Genomic DNA, 24,027 nt, shown 5'->3' with positions numbered 1-24,027 from the left:
TTGTTTTCTATAATTTAATTAAGAAATTATGGGTGAATCCATTTTTAGTGAATGTTATGCATGTGCTAGATTCTGAAATGTTATCAAATCATTTAGGGTTTATTACTAGTTGACAGGGTTCAATCATTAATATTGGAGCTTTTCACAGGTTTATATCATTTATAAAAGAATCCACTATACTAACCGCCAAAGTATAAACAATTACATTACAGCTCATGTTTTATTCAAGGAAAATCATGTTTTACTACCAGACAATTGCAGTCTGAATCTGATTAGTAGATCTAGTTTGGACTCAAATACTCTTTTAATGTTGTGCTTATAGACTAAAGAGTTGTTATTACATTGATATTAAAAATTAAATCCACAATTCCCTCAACAAACAAAAAAATTCAAGCGGCTAACTTAAGAAAATGTTGATTGTATTCAGTGAATTACAGAAGAAAAGAATTGTTTCATGAGATTGTGTTAGGTTTGTTTCAAAGTAAATACAAGTATTCAAAAATACCACATACTAACATGTGCGAATTATAGTGTAACATAAATATTTGTTTAGTAGATATAACAATACATGGAAAATGGAAATTTCCTAAAAAGTGGGACACGATAAGTTGTATGATTAATAAATTTTTAGGAAGTAACACTTATAAGATAGAGGAAGTTGCTAACCAACTTGTGTGTTGGGCTTGCGTGCCTTGTGTTTGACTAAGCTTGGCCCATGACTAAGCCCACCCGCTACATGTCATGTCATGAGGTGTGGAAATTTCTATAGAACGCCAAGGATCAAAGTCCACATGCCTTTGTATGGTGTCTAAGCTAAATTTAACTTATTCTGAAATAACACAGTCTAAGCTCAACTTACAATTGCCACACAGTAGTCCGTCTTGCATGCCTAATTCTTGCTCATATAGTGATGTTCTGATGTCCTTGATTGGTGCTGGATCGATAGTGCCATCTCCATCTATATACAGAGTAGGTACTTTGTATACAAGTATCATTATCCTTAATTAAAAAAACCCGAATGTTTTAGCACAAAATTAAACCAACGAGATTATTCTTGTCGAGTTTAGTCAAATATGGAGTATGACAACTAGGGATTAGTAGGGAAGTACAAGTACTAGTAAATTTCAGTAGTAGGCCTAGTAGCAATGTCAGTATGTCACCATTACAACACTAACATAGTCACATGTAGATGTAGTGTATTGCGTACAATTATGTACTCCTTACGTGATGCCCCAAGTCACTGGCAATACCTTTCAAGTTTCAACCAAAACTAACCCAGTCAATTACGACGACATAATCAAATTATTCAAGCTCCAACCCAAATATTCTCCGCCTTACATCTTTTGAATATTATTCAGTTTATTAACCTCTAGATTAATTTACCACTATTTCTTATCATAATAATACCAATACCAACCATAGAAAACCACAGTTTCTAGAAACAAATATCTCATCATCTCTCTCTTCTAATTTTCAAATTAATTGTATCAAATTGATTGATTATCGACCCATTACCTACCGACATACTCTATATGCATATACCGTCAATGTAATATCGGCAAGTTCTGGTCCAATATTAGGCCCTATTCAAATTGTTCACTTCACCTTAAAAAAAAAAAATATTATTAAAAATAATTTTACCCCAGTAAAAATAATATCACTTTAATAATTTCAATTTACCAAAAATAATTTCACTTATCTAGAATAAAGGTAAAGTGAACAGGGTTTATTATACGATATATTTTCATTGACCTTTACTTTTTGATTTTTACAAGTATTACTTTGTACCATATGAAATCATTGACATACAATTACTCCGTATCAACATACAGAGTATTTGAGTATGCATATACCGTCCACGTAATATCGATAGTTTGATCTGACTAGGTACTTTTTATTTTATTGACTCTTCCCCTATTTGATTTTTCCCCAATTTAATTATAAAACCCTAACTACCAGCAACTCATCTCTTTCACCTTTTATCGTGGCTGACTTTCTCTCTCCTACTCTCTCTGGAATCAAATTCCACAAATTATAATTTCCTTTTTTCCAGTCAAATCATTTGATCCAGCTTCATAATTCCAAGCCCTGTCTCCTTCACCCGTCGTATTATCTGGGTCAGATCATAATTACCCATTAATTTTTGCATTAATCGACATTAATTATTTCCTGGGTATGCGATTTTCCCCAGATTTTTGAAGATTTTTTATATTTCTTCTTCATTTTTTGAGAAAAAGGATGAAGATGATGGGTGCTGAATTTGAGGTTTCCGATGAGATATTGGGGACATTTGCGCCGATTATTGTGTATTGGGTATACTCTGGGATTTATTTGATGTTTGGTTCTTTTGATAATTATCGTTTGCATTCGAGAAAGGATGAAGATGAGAAGAATTTGGTCTCGAAATCTACTGTTGTTAAGGGTGTTCTTCTTCAACAGACTGTTCAAGCTGTTGTTGCTATCATACTTTTCGCGGTTAGTCGTTTTGATCTTTGTTTTCGCCTCAATTTTGATCTGGGTTTCGTGATTTTTCAGTGTTTAGTGGATTGATTTGTGGGTTTGATTGGGTTTTTTTAGTAAATTAATTTTGATTATAGTGATATTTTTCTGGTATTAACTGCTAATTTTGAATTTAATTGGTTAAATTGGAGTGGGGTTTGAGCTTATAATGATGAAATCAAGTTTAATTTGAATGGGAACTTTCTATTATTGTTTAATTGCATGATAATGCTTTCTGTTCTATCTGAGTAAATTTGTGAAATTATTGATTTTTATTGTCCAAGTGTTGCAATTGACAAAAATTTTAGTTAGACTATAAGTGTACACTGTGAAGTGTGTTTGAAATGTGGTCAATGGTGGCAATAGTTTGTCTTGACTGAAAAATATAAGGATCTTTTTGTTCTATCTTCGTCGAGTTGGTGTTTTATTGGAATTTGAGTGGCAAAAATTGTCTTCAGAGGAGTGTTTGATATCATTATATCGTTAAGTTGAGCTGGAATTTTAGAACTTTCACATTTGGAGATAGGGAAATTCCCCTTTAAGAAATTATGGCTTATTGATATGAGAAAAGTATTCTTTTTTCAAGAGAAGTGATGATTTAGAATAAGCTCTGTACTGAGGACATTTTTTAGGAGGTCTGATATTTGGGTTTTTAGGAGATGTGATATTTGGGTAAACGCCTTGTGAAGAGGATTCCTTGTGAAGTTCAAGTACAAAATGCTGTTCCCTCTTTTGTGGGAAAATGATAGCTCAATAATCTGGTTTGAAACTGATATATGAAAAGATAATGAAGCTTATAGATTATGCTTCCCCAACTTCCCATGAAACAGGCACAATAACTTTTGGCAAGTAGAGTAGATGTTAATTTAGGATATCAGGGGAAGTTGTAGATTGCTACTTCTAGCTTATTAGTAATGATGCACATGAAATTGGAAGTAGTTCTATATCGCTTGAGGAAAAAAATGTACAACCACAACATGATTGACATTGTTGTTGGTAAGAGGGATAAACTTTTGGTGAACGTTCCAATTTCGTTAGCCCCTACCTGAGGATTTGATTAGAAAACAATTTTCATTAAGAAGATAAGTTTATGTTGTTGGCATTGTAGCTTACCATTTTGTGTAATAATGGAATCATGTTACTTTGTACCAAGCTATACATAGGTCCTTGTGACAAAGCTTACAGCTTTTTTGTATATGAATACAGAGTAGTTTCTTCCCTCTATCAGATTCTTAAATGATGTCTTGATTATAGAATAGCCTCTTATGTAGTTTATGAGTACCAATTAATGAATGAAGGATAGTTTATTACCTCTCAGACAAGGCAATAACATCTTTACGTAATGAATTATTGTTGTAAATATTAGTTAAAGTGATATGGTCAAGTAGGATATGTGAACAGTGTCAAAGTGGAACAAGTAGGAAAAGAAAACAACAGTAGTAGTAATCTTGTTCTGGAGTTTATGGGAATGTTTAGTGTCTCCTGTGATGCTTGAGCTTTTCTTTTCTTGAGTACTCTAACATGAATATTGACACTTGACGTATCATCTTGCAATTTTTATGAAATGAATGAGTTTAACAGTGAGACACATACCATAGTCACACTGCAATGCCCTTACTTCAATTAAGCATGTCAACATCACATGGGTAGAGGCGGGCACCTTAATCTTCCCAAACAACTCATGTGACCAAAACCCATCACTTAAGTTTGGCTCCTCTCCATGTTTAGCTTATGAAAAATTGAATAAAAATGTAATAAGATACTCCCCTCATCCCAAAAAGAGTTAGTCATATTTCCACTTTAGTCGGTTCCAAAAGGAATGCCCTCTTCTTTTTGTGGCTAGGGATGCTGGGTCCACTCAATGTAATAAAGAGTAACCTAAATCCCATTTTTTCTTCTTTTTATTTAATTTAAAATTTTGCTTCACATCCTCTCCCAAATAGAACTAATACTTCCTCAGTAACATAATACTTGCAATGTATCACTTTGACATACGTTTTAAGGAAGAGATTTGAGGGTTTAAACGATCAAATTAATCAAAATAAAATTTACATCGATCGCATATAGTATCCATCTTGCTTCAGTTGCTTGAGCTTCAATTATTTTGATTGATATGCTCGTTTACATCATCAATTCTTTTCCTTAAAATGCTTGCTTAAGTGCTATGTTGCAAGTAGGAATATGGAACAATGGAAGTATAAAGCAAAAGCTTCTTTATTAAATCTTCACTAACCAATGACTTTCACCAGACAACTTCGTTAAAAATGGGCAATACATTTGGCTTTTTAGGGATGGAGGGCATAGTATTAATGTATATGTTTTAGTATAAATGAAATAAATGTTCTCTAACTATTGCTGCAAAATATAGTGTCTTTAGTTTGTGACAGGTACACACTTGCCTCACCCTCACCTTACACCTTGAATTTGAGGCCTTGTTCTTTGCCTCTTGATATAAAGGTATCGCCCAATTGATGCTGACAATCTGGCATAGTGTCTGACTAATCGTAGATGTATTTGATTGTAGTATTGAAGTGTATATGGACATATGGTAGATATAAATGGACATATGGAATAGAATCAATTTATGCCATTATGAGATTTGGCATATAACTTATTCAGCTGTTTGGTAAATATTATAACTCTTTTTATGTGATTATGTGGCTTTGGTAGTGTTACCCAATCCCCCCTCCTGTGGGCGGTTTTTGTATTGGGAACACAAGTATATTGGATATTACACATACTGGTATAATGGAATTTTATGGACATATGGTAGATATAACCCTGGATGAGAAATACGCCTAAAATCCTATAAGCATGTGTTTGGTTCACAAGTTTCAGGTATCATCTACAGATATGGAATCATCCAAATTGATGTGAGGGGCCAACCCTCTTTACCTGCAAACTATAAGCGTCCAGACCCCATGGGATTTGTGGGTTTTTTCCAAATCCTCATGGCCTCACTGTGGAATTAAATAAGTTAAGAGGCAGAACACCATAAATACAATCACCAGCAATACAACCCTCACCGCCAAACCACCATAACAGCTCTGCTACGTGACCTTCACCCCCCGCCTCTGTCTCCACCCTTATTTGTATGTGACCCTTTAGTTCCCTTCCAATACCACCGCTGCCAACAAGAATTACTACCATGATGTTCAATCTCTTCACCAAGGACATCAACCTCTTTGATCTGCACCTTTGATTGACCACCGGTCCTAAACCTGGTTGCCAAAACTGACCATCCATACCTACATTGTACTAAGTTGTTGAAGAGGTGTGGATAATCTAATTGATCTACATTATTACACCTTTTTCTAGTAGGAGAGACTCCATAGGGGAAGGGAACACGGGTGGAGGGAAAGGAGATACAGAGGCTGTGAGGGAGAGATGGCGCTGCAAGAGAAGAGTTGCTAGAGTGAGAGGAGAAGGGAGAGACGTGGAGGGGGAGGAGCGCTGGCAGTGAAGTTTGAGACTAGGATCTGAGGGGCTTCATTTTCCCAATTTGGTACTGGATACCAGGAGCCACCAAAAGAGACCTAAGGCTGTTGTCACTTGTTTTTTGGTATTTAGGTCCAAAAATCATCAGTGTTAAACACACAGATGTGATATCTCACCTGATACCAAGGATCCATACCATAAGAGGGGTCTAAAGCTATTGAGGCTAGAAGGTAATTCTACATTTACTTTTGGGATTAGTTAATTCATCTAGTGAATTGGGACAGGGTTGATTGAGAACTAATTGTCGTCAACTAAATGACAAGTTGATTCTTTGTTTATTTAGAGCCTTGCTTTTGTTTGTGGGTCCAAGTTGCCTTGGCATTGTAGCCTAAATTGGCTATATATGTTAATCAGATGTCTCTGCATGGGCAGTTGATGCTCATAGGTCTTCAAAGATGTGTCAGAGTGATGCTATTTAAAGGACTGTATTTAAGGTCTTGCTGTTGGTTTTGTTGGTCTTAATTCATTTGTCTGCATTGCAGATATTACGCAATAAGGGTCAATTGTTATTACATGTTGGCTAATTGCTTGTGGCCTTTCAGCAATGATTCTGATTGTTAAGCAGTTGCTTATGTGTACATAGACTTTTATTTTTTACTTCCTTACTTTAAATTTCTCTATTGGGCTGCTGTTTGAATTTATTGTTGAGTGGCAACCTGCCAACCCATGTTTTGCACTTAGGCTCAGTTTGGTTTGACGTAAAACATTTTCAATGAAAAATGATTTTTCGTGGAGAACATGTTTTCAAGGAAAACTATGGAAAACTACAATTGCAAATTAATTTTCCTTTTATTTGTTTCCTTACCAGAAAAGTCAGAGAAATTGAAAATTGGATTGGAAAGTTGAGGATGGATGATAAAATAGTATAAAGGAGGTAAGGAAGAGGGAGGAAAATGGGGCTTCTCATCTTTTTATAAAGGAAAATATTTTCTACCTTTGAAAATGTAGTTTGCCACCATTAGGAAAATTGTTTACCACCCCTTTCTCAAACCAAAAAAAGGAAAATGAGGGAAAATCATTTTCCATGAAAACATCTACATCAAACCAAACAACCCTTTGTAGTGTGTTGCTTCCATTTGCTAGGTTCCAAAAATTTCTTGAGAGGCAACCCATGTTTTCCTGTTATAATGTATATCCATTTGCTAGGTTCCAAAAGCTTGTTTTCTACAACTATTTGATGCTTTACAGGTTAGAAATAAGTCATTTCTGTGGGTCTTCTGTGACAGTTCCTCAGTAAGTGTTTGTAGGCAGTAGCATGTGTATATTCGGTCTTTTTCTATGGTGAATGAATAACTTAGTGACCCCTCTACCAATCTTTCAGTTATTCAGGTTTTGCTGAGCTCCTATCAAGAGTATTTAGCGTTTTTACCCATTTTGAATTTCTTGATTGCTGACTCGAAATGCTCGTATGTAGGTAACGGGAAGTGCTGTAGAGGCTGCAAAAAATAAAAAAACTTCTATATTTGTTCTTGTATGCCAATTTGTAACTGCCATGATGGTCTTGGATACCTGGCAGTATTTTATGCACCGATACATGCATCACAACAAATTCTTGTACCGACATATTCATTCCCAGCATCACCGGCTTGTTGTCCCTTATGCTTATGGGGCTCTTTACAACCATCCTTTAGAGGGGCTTATTCTTGATACTATTGGTGGGGCCTTGTCATTTCTCGTATCTGGGATGTCACCAAGGACCTCCATTTTCTTCTTTTCCTTCGCAACCATCAAAACAGTTGATGATCACTGTGGTCTTTGGCTACCGGGTAACCTGTTCCATATCTTGTTCAGTAACAATTCCGCATATCATGATGTGCATCATCAGCTTTATGGAAGCAAGTACAACTTCTCGCAGCCTTTCTTTGTTATGTGGGACAAAATTCTTGGGACTCACATGCCTTATTCTCTAGAGCATAGAGAAGGTGGTGGATTTGAGGCGAGACCTACAAAGGAGTGCAAGGATGATTGATATAACCCACTGTATGTGCTACATGTACCACTATTCGCTAGTCCTCTACTGCCATATTTAAGCTACCTTTGGAATGTGTTTTCTATGTACATGCCGGTTTTTGTAATCTTATTAATTTGTGTCTATATGAAGTTTTTTGACGCTTGAGCAGAATTTAAATGGTGTAGAGTTGGGACTTTCAGCATTATCTTTTTCGGAATAGCCTCTGGTTTATACTGCCTTTGTGATTCAGGCATTTCCTTGTTGGTTGGTGTATTAATTTTATTAGCTCAAATGTTTTTAGATAAGGATTATCAAGTGTCAAAGTTCTAATTTTCATTGTCACTGGATACTATAGAGGGAGTCATTTTTTAAGGAAGGAATGTAATCTCTGAAGCACATATCAGCTGTATGCTTTGTTACTCTTTGATCAACATATTTTTGTCAGATACTATCTTATAAATCGTGTTATAACCTTTGTACAGGCTCACTCAAATACTTGAGTTGCATAACAAGGTCGAATGGACACCCTTCCCGTACCCCCTTTGCTTTGAGATATAGCCTCGTAAACATACGTCTTTTATATTGATTTAGCATCGGCTCATCTCTCCACCTCAAATGCCTGGCATTACTGTTTTCAAAGACATTAGAATAGTTCTACCTTGTCTTATGGCTAATGATTATCTTTATAAATCTCGCTCATTTTTCCTTTTGTTTTTGTTTTTCTTTTTCTTTCTATATCACTAGTCTTAAAATATCACACTTTCATGTTGCAATCGAAAAATAATGAATGAAATACGTGATAAGAGAAGGTTATAGCCTATAAGGCATTAATCACAAACCATTCAATGTTCAAGATCGTTCAAGTAATTTTTGAAGTGCTTATTAGTACCAACTTTAGCTTGGTCGATGACCTAGACTAGCTTAATATTTAGACCCACTCAACCACGCACCTCACCTAGTTCTATTGTTTAGGATATGTATATGCCCTAATTCTCTGACTTGGTCTTATCTAGTCTGGTTGAACCTAACCTCGAATAGTCCGAAGCCACCTGTATCCACTAATAATAATCGATCATCTTCACATAATCAAGATAGGCAGATAGCCACACTCAACTACTCAGCCATGTATACAAGTATAATCGAAGGCTGACCATCCTTATCTTAGTTACTGCTCTAACAATTAGAACTTAGAGTACATTGACAAATATTCTCTTTTCTTTAAGCTTTAGTCCTTGTTATATTTATTAATTAGATGCCGACGTTTTTGCATGGCCTTTACTTTTTTTAAATTGTTATATGGTTCAATTTATTTCCACGTAAAATGATGGGCTTCCTCAAAATTGTAATACCAATTTAATACTATTTTTTTGGGTGTTATATTATTTAGGCATTTAAATTGAGCAATTTCAATTGGTGGGGACTTGGGATAATATAATAAAATTATATTGTGAAATTCCTCTAAATTTGTAGCATATAATATTGGATAATGATGTAAACATATTTATTTAAGACAAGAAGGAAATATACAAGTATCTAATTCGGATTATTTTATTAAAACCTATCATACTTGATGCACCAATATTCTCGAGTGATGTTATTATTACACATTTTTTCTTTTGAAAACTTGACTTTTATTTTATGTGATTTATAGTGACTAACCTCTGTAAAGGTGGGATGACTATAAAAAGCGTCATAAACTCGTAACATTCCAAAGTCCATAGAGGGTGGAAAGCTGGAAAATGCTGATTGCTACATACAAAATAATTATACTCCGTATTAGGTGGTTACAAAATTGACATTAGCTATCAAATCAATCCAAGCTTTATACAGTATGTATTAATAATAGATGGTGGATGCAAAGTTATTATATTTAGCCATTATTGTTCAGGATTGAGACTGCAACTAATTAACGTCTTCATGCATGCTAACCTACTCTTTTATTTGTCTCATTAAGTTGTGTTTTCTTTTTTCTTTGTATGTATTTTTTTTTTTTTAAATAAAAATAAAAAATTGACTTACACTCATTTTATTTGGAAAATTAAAACTTTTAAATTAAATCTCAACTTATGAGTTATGACCTTAGTCCTTATAAATAAATAGTTAATTAATTACCGTGTGGTTGTCAACTACCTTAGCTAAGCTAGTTAGTCGTCTTGGGAGAAAACTTGATATTGAAGTACATATACGTATGTAGCTCTCTCTATACCCGCAAAAAAATGGATGATAATTGCACACCATCACATAACAAACGCACCATGTTTGAGTTCAAAAAATTTCTCCTGACAAAAAACTCTATAAATTTAAGCTTGATGAACAATTAGATTGTACATTTGTTAATTTGTACCTTATTCTTTATTTTTCACCTTAAACTAGGTTCATAAGTTTATCTTACATGTGATGTTTTTCTAATTAGACCCCTTATAAACTTAATCAACCATTCTTCCTATACTACTAATCAGGTGAAGAGGAACTCATAAATAGTATAGTGATTGACAAAATTAGTACATTATGAAAAATAAGAGTGCTTGATTTAATCAAAAGGTTATGAAGAAATCGAATATCCGAGGTTGTTAAGAAGTTAATTATCAGGGCAAAAATAATGCAGGTAGTACATAAACACAAAGGACAGTATGTAACAGATAAATTTTACAAAAATTGAAAGCTATTGAATGTACAAAAGTTCAGGACTTAAGCTTTTTCTTTGTCTATGAACAAATCCAGGCAGCTTAGCCTCTACTTGGAACCTAGTCACTGGTGTGAATGAATCCGAAAGCCTGTGCTTTCTCTGACTCTCAGAAATTCCTCTAGCAGGACTTTTTCGATGAACTTCTTGAGCTACATTTACTGCTTTCTGACTCTTACACCCTAAAAGAAGGCCAGAACCCGGCTTTTGAACCTCCTTGCTCATACCCCGTTTAGCAAATGGACTAGATTTTGAGGCTGATGACTTGTAGCGAGTTCCTGAGGGTACTGCCCTTGATCTTTGGTCCTCTGAATCAGAAGCAATAGAGAAATCAGCAGCACTGGCAGTTACAACACTCCACTCGATGCTAGCCTCGCTAGGTGCATATGCAGTTGTTGGGGTGGTGCTGCCATCTGAGGGTACTAATCGAGGTCTCTGAATCACCGGGTTGGAAGTACATGACAGGCATTCGATCTCAAATAAGTCGGAACTAGCATCGCTCTCTGTGTCCTTGTATGTCTCACTAGGTGCCCCTGAAGTACTGATCTCATCAGTTCTTGGGATAGCATCCCATGATAGCATGTTGAGCCTCTTTTGTAGGCTAAATCTCTTGCTTCCATCATCCAAGTCACTAAACCCGAACACTTCTAGTGATTTTCTTGCCTCCTCTTCTTCGACATTTATCAACTGCAGAGGCAATTCCAACAAAAAAGAAAATTATTTGAGGCCAAACAAAATTTATATATACGAAATCTTAATAAGTAGACAACTTTTTTTTAAAAAAAAAAAAAAAAAAAAATTAAGTAGGGTCAATTAACCACATAAGCCAAACCTTGTTAACCGCTGCAAGGCTGGCAGAATCTGTTACCGGGAAGACAAAGGGCTCTATGGTGTTATTAGGGTGAAGTTTGTTCATTCGTGTGATTTCAGCCGTGTCAAAGCTTGTCTTAATCGATCTCGTGTAGGTTCCTTTACTGTATCCTGCAGGAGGTCTGCCATCAGTGATACCGCCTCTGCTACTGTGGTTAGTAAACTCTCGATCGATATCGACAGACTTCCTATTAACACAGCAAGAGCAGGACAGTAATGACATAGTCTTGCCATTATTAGTACTCCTAGACGGAGTCCTATGCAGACGCCTCAATAATGCGCTCTGGCTATTCGAGCTGAGTTCTGACTGACTGCTAGGAGTTCGAAACTGAGATTTCAGCTTATTTGAGTTAACTCTGACAATCTGATGTTCAGGTCCTTCAGGACGTTCTTCATGATTATGTAGTTCTTCTGACAGTTGAAATCTTGCACTTTTAGACCTTGCTGAGTTACTACGCTCCTGATCTATTATTTCACTGCTGAAGTACTTATCAGCACTGAAGACGTCGATTTCTTTATCCTCGGCCTTCTTCTGCCTCGAGTTATGCAGATGATCATGCTGCTGCTGCTGCTGCTGCTGCAGAGGCTTTGACAGTAGTTGGTTTTGGCTGGACTCAATGAGGCTACGGATGTACGTTTCCTCGGAGCTGTTGAGATAGGAAGAAAAAGAGGCTTCACGAAGGCTACTATTGTTGCTTTCCGAGGACCAAGAAGGCGGTAGGCTTAGGCGGGTGCTGGTGGGAGATAGTGAGGCCATAAATGGAGTATCAGCAAGATCAGGGTGTAGTATTAGGATTAGTAGTAGATTGAGGTAAAGAAGAGAACTTTAAGTTGGGAGATAATGACTCAACAATGAAGAGAGTTTAATTATATAAAGGGATATAAAACATACTCGTATCAAATTGTAGCAGGCTGATGGCTACAAGAAGGTCGAAAATGACTATACCTTTAAAATGTCTAGAGAGTAAAAGGTACAAGAAAGTAGCAAAGTATCACCGAAATAATGTTAAGGCCTCATTTTGTTCAACTTAATTTGACTTATTTCATACATGTAAAAAAAAATATAGTAATAAGTTTAGACAATATAAGTTTTAGGATAATTTTAAACGACTTAACAAGTTCACACAAAAAAAAAAGTTTTTCTTTTAGTCTAATTAATTAATAAAATAAGTTGAATCAATAAAAGCCTGAATTAGATGGTTGAAAAAAACACTTTGAAATTAAATTCAATGAATTGGCTTCAACAATTTGTGCATGGAGATAAGACACTTGACAGTTAGACACAAACAAAGCGTATAGTCAATTTCATCCAAGTTTTTCAAGTAAGCTGTTTTTGTTGGGGGGCAATTGAGCCTATAGAAGTATAAGATGTCTAATTTAATATTTTCACTTAAAATATGAAAATGCTACTATTCTCTTGAAAATTATTCATTTGGATTGCTTGCGTTTAATTGAGTCACATTCAAATGTTAAGTTTTATGATTCAAGTTCAATGACCAAATCAGGTCAGGTTTTTATATACACGAGATTCTTTTGTCTTTTTAGAGACATTAATCACTTTAAATCATAATAATAATTCACTTCGACTATTTTTTCTTGAGGTAAGTTTTGCCGCGCTTCAAAATACGCATCAAGAAAAAGGAGATGTTATCTACATTTTAGACCATCTTTGAAACACCAAAATAAGTGAAAATTGAAGGTACATGTGGTGTTACATTACTCACATTATAGAGCTAGAAAATGAGAGAGAGAGAGAGTATAAAGTTGAATTGTTGTGATTTGCATCATGACAGTTGGATGTGTTTACAAAAATTCAAGAAACATTTAAGTTATTGAAAGCTTTGACGTTGGCCTTGCGCTTTAAATAGTTTGATTGTGATATGTTGCTCTTTTTTACCATGCATGAAAATGACAACACCTTATCATGAGAATAAAAATTACACTTGATCAATTTATATTAATATTTGATGTTATTATCATTGACATGATCTTATGACATGCACAACTAATAGAACAAAAAGATCCTGTTTAATGCGATTACATATATAATATGGTCCCTCAATTACACTTTAGCTTCGATGACCAACGTTTATAAAGCTTGTTGTATGTTCGTTACATACTTCTCTATACTTGTTTACTTGCATTTTTATTAAAAAAAAAATGTATAGCTAAACAAAATTATATTATTGGTTATATAAGAGAGACATACGACAATAAAAATACAATTAAAATTATTATATTATCGATGTTATTTGCCTATTTGGTATTCAATGATAATTAATAATGGTAATGAATTTCTATATAAATACGGAATATGTAATATTGCAAGCATAAGAAGTACTTGTGACAATGTCAAGAAACTTTAATAACATTGCTAATATAATGAAGAGTTCGTTTATGATGGTCTATCGTTTCTGTCTATATTACCTCGTGTCATCATCTAATCTAAGATGATTCCAAATTCAAATAATAATTGAGAAATTTGATAAACAAATGGATTAATGAAATTCTAGCCATGCAATTTCCCTGTTTCTCCTATTTTTGAAATCATTATTCCTCTTTTCAAAATATAATTCATACTATTATGCTTGCCCGTGATACGTGGGTCTGGGTTATGGTCATTATTCTTAGAAGAAATTGCAGGTTCTTGTATTGTCCAAGGAATTCTAGTATTTGTTTCTTAGTGAAACAAACATCAGCAAAATTCAAGATTCAGTCCTCTACTTTAAATACTATCCAATCCTAACAAAAATTCCATGAACCACATTATTAGTGCTTTTACTTCATTATAAAATTGCTTTTGTAAACCCTACCAAGATAGAATTGAATTAAATTTTCATTTGTAATGGTGGGTGTTGATTTGAAGCTAGAATTGAATTTGTACACCTAAAGGCATATCTTGCTTATTTTGTAATGTTTAAATGCATCTATTTTAAGCACACTCGAGTGTACTATAAAATTTGTATTTGGTAAGAGATCATTATTGTTATTATTCCGGATATAGGGTTACTAGGTAAGACCTTATTCAATATTGATTATTGGTATTAGGGTCTGTTCTCATACACTAAACTCAGCTGAACTGAACTGAACTAAACTGAGCTAACTGAACTGAACTGAAATGAAATGAATATTTTATAAGAGAAGGAAATTAGGAGCTGAACTGAACTGAACTGAAAATAAACGTATGAGAACAAGCCCTTAGTTGTTTTCTTGAATTATGACTAACAAGAAGTAGTTTCACGATTATAGTTACTTGACTTGTTTGCTTAAATTAGCTGATTGTACTTGTGCTTTATATTTGACTAATTCTCTTCTAGAGAGAGATGTTTAAATTACTTACACTACTTTTATGAACATAAACTAAGAGCATGTTCTCATAGACTGAACTGAATTGAATATTTTATAAGAAAAGGAAATTAGGAGCTGAACTAAACTGAACTGAATTGAATTGAAAATAAACGTATGAGAATAGGCCCTAAATCACCTCTTCAATACAGGTATCATAGTACATTCATTTTAACTTTTTAACAACATCTTTCGTAATATAATTGGTAAAGAAAACATCCCACATTTGTCAATAGTTGAAACATGTCAATTGTTGAAACAAATTTGTACGTATATGACTATATTAAGAAACTTCACATGATAATGTATTTATGCCACTATGTGGCAACAGAAATGACAAAAAGAATGCGAGCAATCTTGTTGCTATTCTCTCCAAAAGAAACACACAACAAGCATATATTTTTTTTGACCATATATAAGTGGAGAAAACCATATAATATATGGTAAAGCATATTAGTGGGTATTTTTGTCACTAATAAAGGAACAATCGAACAAAACTATTAGTACGGACTAACATAATTGGTAGAAATAATTTAAAGATAAGGAGGGCCGCCTTCCCCCACTTTTGCTTGTTAAAGGAAATGAAATGGAGAGGAAAAACATGGCATTAAATGCGTAATGTTACATTTTTTAGGGTAAATTTGAGAAATAAGGGGAAAAGATAGTGTAGAAATATGAATGATTGATTGAGTATGGAGAGTTTTTAAGGCTTTTTTGGCTTCCTCAGGTCCCAAAATTGATTTTGTGGCTCTCATTTATAGAAGTTGCATTTTGTTGTTAACCCTTGCTCTAACAAACCCTCACCCTCAAATAGTAGACTATATAGACAAGAGTGTGCAATACTCATTGTACATGCAAGGAACTCATTGTACATGCAAGGAACACATTGCATGCCGACATATGTGCATGTGCATATGGTAAAGAACAAAGCGTTGTGATAAATAAAAAAAATAATAATTAAAAAATGGTACGTTGGAGATTCATTTATTTATTACTTCATAGTTTGTACAATATTATATTATAGCTTAAAATATTAAAACATAGTTAATGATCTTATATTATAATATCATGTTCTTTTACAATTGTACTTGTGTTCTTTGGGTGCATAGTAAGCACTACACATCTTGGTCCATCATTAAAATTGCACCCTAACCTGCCTCAATGAAGATGGCGCTTTGAGTGTTGGCTAGACAAGTACATCTTTGAAATCGAGTATGGAGTACTCTCTTGTGACAATCAATGTACACAATGGGGAAATATGCAAAATTGAAAAAACAATTTGAGGTGACAATCAGATTGTCTGGATCAAGTTATATTGGGTTGGGTTATTTTCATGTATGACTTGTTTAGGTCAAATTCAAGTTCAAATCAGGTCATTTTCGATTCTATTGGGTCAATTTGAGTCGGGTTGGGTCAATTTGAGTCAGGTTGGGTCAAATTAAGCAATTGATTTCTAGTAAAGTTTGAGTTTTTAGTCTGGTATTTTGGATTGAATAATTAGGTTTGAGTTAGTTTTACTAGGTCTATGATTTGCTAGCTTATGTGTATTATTAGATGATGAGAAATAGAGATTAAGAATTGGAGAGGAACCTAATTGACATAACCTATAAGGCTATAAGCTTTTTGTGATGTTGGAGCAACATTTTACTGATTGAGACAGTACATCATGTAAGGGCTCATTGAGGTTCAGCATATCTCAAATGGGCTGCTCCATCCAAAGTAGAACAGCCTCAACTGTAAACCAATTATCTTTCCTTTATTACATACTGTATTTTTTTTTTGTCCTATTTCTAGTGTACAATAATAAAGGGGAGACCTAAAGAAAACTGGAAAGGATATCGTTAAAACAGAAATGAGCAGCAGTAATTCAGAAAGATTTTTTTTTTTTCCCTCTTTTGACAAGACAATAAATAAGTTGCTAGTACAGATTCAACAAAAAATGAAGAGTATAGAGTACATGTGACACATATAAATCAAAACTAATTAACCACTTTCTTTCTCCTAACAAAACGGTACTATAATCAGCTATTGCTTAGAAACTACAGTAATTACTAAGAAGGGTAAACCATAAATCGAAGCAGACGTACACACCAGGGCATCTAGCAGGGCGTTGGAAAAATACATTTGCTGAAGCAAATCAATGAAAAGAAGTGCACACACCCAGTAGCACAAATGTGATATTCAATTCAGAATGTTCATAACCGATTTGAATCATGAGATGCCGAGGGAATTGCATGGGGACTCACTAGTTTTGTTTTGGCATAATCATTGGGTGGATGTACTATTACCTCCATCAACGGTCCAGTACTGCTTAACTGCAACCAGTATCTTCTCAGGAACCAATGGACCATCCTCGTGATCCACCAATCTCGTGTCCCACCTCATCCCAGCTACTATCTTTTTCACCTTTACCAACACGTCCACTTCATCCCGAATTATTACTGCTCCTTCAGGACGCAGTATACGGTCCATCTCAAGAAGTATGTCTTCCAAGTTGCACCTGCATTCATCGGATGAAAATCTTCAGAATTATAAAGACAAAGTTGACGACGACTTTCCAGTAACTATAGACCACAATGCCTTGGTAACAATTTTAATCTTTCAGTCTCTTTCAGACAGCTTAAGTTAGTTTGTAACTGCACTGTGCTTCAAGCTAAGCTAAATTGGATAATAATAACAAACAGCTTACACCCCCGGACAAAGTAAGAACTAAGAAGTGGTCACACCAATAACAAATCAGCAATTTTGTTTATATAATACATACTACTAACTGAATGGGTTGGATATAAAAGTACATTTTCCTGAGTAAGAGCCTATTCACATTTATTGAACTGAGTTGAGCTGAACTGAAGTGATTGGAGCTAAGCTGAACTGAATATTTTATGAGAGAAGGAAATTAGGAACTGAACTGAACTGAAATTAAGCTGAAGTGAACAGGCCCTAATTCATCAAAAGACATTTGTAAATAGTAAACCATAGGGTACCACATAAAATTGCAACTCCACATGTTTGATAGGGAATACTACGAGTCTAAGATGATATCCAACATTTTTAGACATAGTAGAATGATTACATACATAAGTAGTATTTGAAAGAAAAGAAATGTGGTCAGGAATTCAGGAATCATTATTTCAACGTTCACACAAGAGGAGATAGTAATATTAGTGGCTTCAAATCCAATGGCGATGTTGAAAATTGAAAAGACTTACTTGTTTTTGTATAGACTGAAAACGCCATTGGCATGAATCAAGTCATATGTTCTCGGGTATGTAGAGAAACCCTCACACCTGCAACAAAAAGGTTTCATGTCAATAGATACCTAGAATATACCAGCAAAAACTATTCTGACATATTCACCGTAGATAGCAAAGTCGAGAAAGAAACTCTGCATGTTAAAAAGCTGGAAATCATCACTAACCAGTCATGATAGATGCCAACTAGTCCTCGTTCATATACAACGCCTAAGGTATTCTTTTCAGCTATAGTCGGCATGACATTCATAACCCACAATTTGGAAGAATGGATTGCAGCAGCAAAACCTCCTAACCCAGCATTCATATCCATTATGTTGCGGTATCTTCCAGTATCAAGTAGGCTATTGATTCTTTTGTAAGCCTTTACATGCTTCTTCCACTGACTATTGTCCTTCAAATAATCATCAACTGATATTCCAGAAACAGATCCACTAGCTATCCTGGGAGGTACAGCATACAGCCTCTCAGGGAATGGCTTCAGCCGATCGCCAGCACCATCATTAGGAAATGGAGTGATACAAGTCTCCATTTTCTTGTACCTGAAAACAATACAAAGGAGCAAGCTAAGAAACCAAGCCAATAAAAGAGAGATTCACTGCACAGAAAGACACGGACAACTTATTAGACAAATTACAAGTCACAACCAACTTTTGCTACTAGAAAGTTTAATGAATGCTTAGTTACACATACATTTCTAATCGCCAAAATTTATCATTTACGCATACTCAATGCCTTCATATAGTATTAGTATGTAGTGCAATGACTTATCTACAACTTGATCACCATTTTCACTAAGAGGTTCAATGAATGCATAGATAAGCATATTGTTGAATTTAATCACTTACATTTACCATTTTTGACACTCATGAATTCTCAAAAAGTCATGTATAGTATTAGTATGTAATTTGATGGATCAGACATATACACAGATCACTCACATATTTTCTCATCAAGGATTTAATGAGATAGGAAAGAGAGGACACCAAAGAGATTCTGTCCACATGATTTTATCACACTACTTATTTTCCACATAAGAGCTTATTCTATACTCCCTCTGATTTTTATTTTATTTTATTTTTAAAAATGCATCAATTTTGACCTGCACATTGCCGAGGCGCAACTTTAATCATGAATATCTTTAATTGTCTATAGGTAAAAATAGTACAAAATTATATTATGAAACTAGACATTATGATTTATGACTAATCTAATGATATATTATATAATAGCATTTATTTATTTTTTAGAGGTGAAAAAATTAAGTCAACCATGGTACGTGAATAGTGCAATTGTCAAAGTGATGAATTTTAAAAAAAAAAAAACGGAGGGAGTATTTAGAATTCAATCAACAAACATAAAGAAGCTCAATGCTTTCATACAGTTGGCCTTGACAAATCCAGTATTAGAACACCATAAACAAAACTTTGGACTAGAGGATAGGACAACTCATATAACTATAAACCTGGACTTCGAAAGTCCACAAGGACATTCACATTTATTTCTACTTTCCAAGTCACTATGCACCAAAATTGGTGTCGCTTGGGTGAGAATCAGAAATCAAGGACCTCACTGACATATGCTTATGTCTTATACTCTTATGTTGAGATTGAATATAGACTGCACATAGCAGATAGAACTTTCTTTATTTTGATCAAGAAATTAGTCAAGATAAGAAGGATAATTCCTACAAGAGATTAGAAAAAGGCTTTGTACTAGTTTTGTGATGGATAGGAAGGAATTCCCAACAGCAGCAGTTTCTTTAACCCCCAGAGGTTCTCTTCACTGATAGAGCAGCAAAGCAGATCAGAACAAAAAACATAATCAGCATCAAATTCAAATCTTATTTGGCAAGAGGAAAAAAATGACATTTATACTCCTATATAGAATCACGTTTATAAGGCGTTCCCTTTCCTGACATCTTTTATCAGCCAGTTCTCTTTGTGTATCAATACTATACCATATTACATAGTGTGTGATGTGACAATTGATCTGGCACGAGAGGGCCATTTCTTAGTAGTGCTAATAGGCTCATACTTCAAAATAACACAGGTTAGACAGGCCTTGAACCCTTAACTCCAAAAGCCACGCATCAATTACCATGCCACTAAAAGGGTTCAACATTTCATATTTTCATAACAGCAATGTAAATACGGAGTTTGAATAACTCCTTGACACTTCCATACAGCACTCTTAGAGCAACACAATAGCACATAAATCTATAAGTTAAAAAAACTCGAGTTTGAAAGCACCAAGCAGCACCCAAACCAGATATTAGATTCAATAATTAACTGAAAGGCCTAAAAACTACAAATTAAAAGTAGGATAGAGAAAAAGGCAGTAAACAAGTAAAATATTTTAAGACAGAAGTGTACCAAACTTCATCAGGATTGGATTTACAGACAGTAGCCTGGGACTCTTCTAGTTTACTGCGACATTTATCGGCATCAAGACTCTTTTGCCAGACAGCTATTTCACCCTTCTCGTGTCTCTTTTCCCAACAAAGAAGTTTAGCCACCTTTTCAATATTATCTTGTTCTTTCTGCAAATCCTCCTTCGGACGTTGCCATGCTTTGTAGTTATTCTTATAGTTGATAGGAGGGCCTGAAAGCACCCAGTAGCCACCTGGTCTAAGAACACGATCAACTTCCATCATATACATTCCAGCTGCAAAAGGAAAGAACAAAAATGTGGCATATTAGCTAATGCAAGTACAGGGAAGTATTAATTGAAAAAAAATCTGTTGAGATCCTCAAGCATGGCACATATATTTACAAAAACCGCTCCAATTACAAGGAGACCACAAGTTATATTTCAAGGAACACAAAGCTACAAAACCAAATGATTATTAATCAATCTAAATGACAGCACAGCCCCCAAAATCTCACCATTTCCACCCCATGGAATTAAGCAACGAGAACAATGGGCCATATCAAAAGCATTTGATGGATACGGCATTTTTATTGTTCCAAGAACGCCTATAACAGCAGGTACTCCCCTTTCAAGTGCAAACTGAACTTGAGCCTCATGAGAATCTCTAGGTGCAAATGACATTGCAATAACATTTCTGCTCCAAAGGTATGCTCCCCAACTTGCAACCTAGCACATCACAAAAGTCAGCATGGAAAGACTTAACACTTAAGAAAATTTATGTTTTCCTAACAGATTAAACATGAACTATATGGACAAAGGAGATCTAATGAAAGAAGAGAAACCCGAACATACCCCACATCCAGTGTCTAGAGCTGTCCTCACTGTCCCATTCTTCATCGGAATTACAGAAGCTAGCTGATCAATATATTTATCTGCTCCTTGAGGAAATTGTGTCCCACCACCTGGGAACCTGAAGACATTTCCTTCATATTGGATCCAATTTTGAATAGCCTTCTCCACAGTCAAAGCTTTGTAAGGAGCATTCGCGAATGGTACATAATCACGGCTCTTAGGCCATGGAAATGGAGTTACATATCCCTTTGGTGCTGGTACGAGACAATGCAATTTCTCTTCCTCGGGGGGACAATGCCTTTCTCTATAAACCATATTATCTCTTGGGAACATCATCGCACGCTTTTGATCTTGGCATGGAGTGTAATCGGTGTATTTAGCCTTGCATGGCTCAAACACTTTCGTATCAATACTAGAATCCCCAGTCTTAACTTCTCCACCATGATGAGTCTCGAAATTCAAGTTTGATAGCACCGCACAATCCGCCCCACTTTTAGTAATCTCCATAGCAATGCTATCTCCCTTCCCAAACCCACTTCTCTGCCATGCTCCCAATAGATAAAAGAAACCACATAAACCAACTACGATAAATATAGATATAGAACTCCTCGTCCTACTGTCACCAGATGTTTTGTTTGCCATTTTCCGCCTGCAATTGTTCCCAATAATTTCAACTTCAATCAATTAAAATATTGAAAAAAGTGATCGAAAAACCAATATTATCAGAACCACCAACATCATCCAATCACCCAATACTAATCCTGGGTTGATTTCGATTTTCGATTCACTATATGTTAATCTAATTAGCTGACGGTAAACAAACAAATCATCCATATTAATAAAACCCCAAAACTATTACAAATTGAATACTAAAACAAGTTGGATTTTCTCATCAGACGAAGAAAACAACAAAAACAATCAGTAAACTCAATTATTGCCAATTATGCTTCTAATTTTCTATTTATAACCAAATTAATAACATTTAATGAACATATAGACAAATCAAAGCTGAACCCCACCAGATCGAGATCAAATCAAACCAAATCTAAGCTACAAATCAAAAAACCCCATCTTGCAAATCCAATTAATAAACAACCCATTAAAAAGAAATTAACAATGTAGCAAATTAACAACCCAATTCACAAACCTCATTTTATGACAAAAATAAACAATAATTGAATAGAACTATGCAATAAATATTATAAATTGAAATTAAAAAAAAAAAAAACTTACCAAAAGCATCAAGAGAGAGAAACAGCGGACTCAATCAAAAGAACAATTCCAATTGGCGACTTCTTCTTCCTCTGCTGCTACTCAAAAAACAGAGATCGACACAGAATTGCGATGAAATCAAAAATCGTGGAAAACCCAGAAAAATTGGGGGAATTTTAATCAATATAATCAATCAAATTCAATCAAAAAAAGATATCAAATCAAAAAATAAAAACCCTAAATTTCTTTTTTTTTAATAAATTATTTCTTGAATAAATTATCCCCAAACTTTGTTTCCTGCCTACTACAACTATAAGTAGAAAGAGTAGGAGAGCTGAAGTGAGAAGGGAGTGGAGTACAATTATAGTGGCTTTCAACTAAAGAATGAAAGATTGATTTTTTATTTTTGTTTTAAAGCAAAGATTGAATTTTTAAGATGAAAGCAGATCTGATTTGTATGGGATGTGGGTCCCACGCGTTAATTACAGAGTGATGGAGGAGAGAGAAAGAAGAGAGAGAAAGGCATCGGAGTTAACGGCGTGAAACAAGGGTTTGGTTTTTCTTAGGATGTTTTTTGGGAGATATTTGTCACTGTTAACTTAACACTCAACTTGTCTTCCTATGTTAAATTGGTAATTACATTACTCATTACTACTGTCACTTCAATTCTATTTTATACCACTAGTGGATGAATGAGTGAATGTACTCAATTTAGTATCTTATCTCATGTGCCATCCAAATCAATATGCTTGGTTTTGTCAATGAGGTGGTTTCACCTCTAGTTTTCTAGTTTCGTTTTCGAGTTTGGTGATTATAAATCGTTTTCAAGTCGATGGTTACAGATTGCCACAACACACCAGATTTTACCTTTATTCTTGAAAATTTCGAGAGTTTTTTTTTTAATGTATACTTTTTTCAATCCATTTGAACAATTGAAAAATCTATATATTTATGCACGAATTTTGCCCTATTGAGGGCTATATAAGGAGGAAAGTAATGATGGAATTGAATGTTACAAAGTGATAAGTAGTGGTTAAAGATTATTTAATTCTCATGTAAGTTTTGATTATTGTGAGTTTGTTTGTGTATGTGTAGAGAGGGTCATAAATTAGGAAATGCTTCAGCCAAATTTGTTATCTTCTTCTTAGGGAATTGCATGTGGAGATGGTGAGGATTTCTCTCATTAGGTTCAATAGGGTTTTCTTGTTGTTTAAGGAGGAAGAGTTTTCTTAATTGCATATGGAATCTCATTTAGTGTATGTAGATGCAAGAGGATAATGACACCACATGATAATTAAAGAGAAAGACGACTAGTGACCATTTTAGTACAAGGTTGATGGGTGATATATAACAAGATTGTCAAGATCAAAACATGTCACAAATCACCTACTAACCCAGGTCACTATATATGTAACATTGAGTTGATGGTAATATATAATGAGGGAGCTCAGGTTTATCAAATTGATAAACTTCAAACCTTTATCAAATGGCAA

General features: G+C 34.7%; 3 protein-coding genes across 3 annotated transcripts; 1 reads left to right on the top strand and 2 right to left on the bottom strand.

Moving 5' to 3' along the window:
- The first annotated feature begins 1,958 nt into the window (after positions 1 to 1,958).
- LOC110690397 (sphinganine C4-monooxygenase 1-like) lies at positions 1,959 to 8,404 on the top strand. The gene is made up of 2 exons (XM_021867213.1): positions 1,959 to 2,475; positions 7,412 to 8,404. The coding sequence occupies exons 1-2, from the start codon at positions 2,239 to 2,241 to the stop codon at positions 7,964 to 7,966; spliced, it is 792 nt and encodes a 263-aa protein (XP_021722905.1). The 5' UTR covers positions 1,959 to 2,238; the 3' UTR covers positions 7,967 to 8,404.
- A 2,104-nt stretch (positions 8,405 to 10,508) lies between these two features.
- On the bottom strand, positions 10,509 to 12,480 carry LOC110690395 (protein PHYTOCHROME KINASE SUBSTRATE 1-like). The gene is made up of 2 exons (XM_021867212.1): positions 11,464 to 12,480; positions 10,509 to 11,318 (listed from the first exon to the last, which is right to left on the bottom strand). The coding sequence occupies exons 1-2, from the start codon at positions 12,256 to 12,258 to the stop codon at positions 10,611 to 10,613; spliced, it is 1,503 nt and encodes a 500-aa protein (XP_021722904.1). The 5' UTR covers positions 12,259 to 12,480; the 3' UTR covers positions 10,509 to 10,610.
- Positions 12,481 to 16,687: 4,207 nt separating this feature from the next.
- LOC110690394 (probable methyltransferase PMT2) lies at positions 16,688 to 23,130 on the bottom strand. The gene is made up of 7 exons (XM_021867211.1): positions 22,556 to 23,130; positions 21,323 to 21,971; positions 20,986 to 21,196; positions 20,473 to 20,764; positions 18,265 to 18,639; positions 18,056 to 18,133; positions 16,688 to 17,346 (listed from the first exon to the last, which is right to left on the bottom strand). Exons 2-7 carry the CDS (start codon positions 21,962 to 21,964, stop codon positions 17,112 to 17,114), a joined length of 1,833 nt encoding a protein of 610 aa, XP_021722903.1. The 5' UTR covers positions 21,965 to 21,971; positions 22,556 to 23,130; the 3' UTR covers positions 16,688 to 17,111.
- Positions 23,131 to 24,027: the final 897 nt, after the last annotated feature.

This window comes from Chenopodium quinoa, unplaced genomic scaffold, assembly GCF_001683475.1.
Source record: "Chenopodium quinoa cultivar QQ74 unplaced genomic scaffold, ASM168347v1, whole genome shotgun sequence".
Lineage (NCBI taxonomy): Eukaryota > Viridiplantae > Streptophyta > Magnoliopsida > Caryophyllales > Amaranthaceae > Chenopodium > Chenopodium quinoa.
This window is presented reverse-complemented; position numbering and strand designations above follow the sequence as displayed.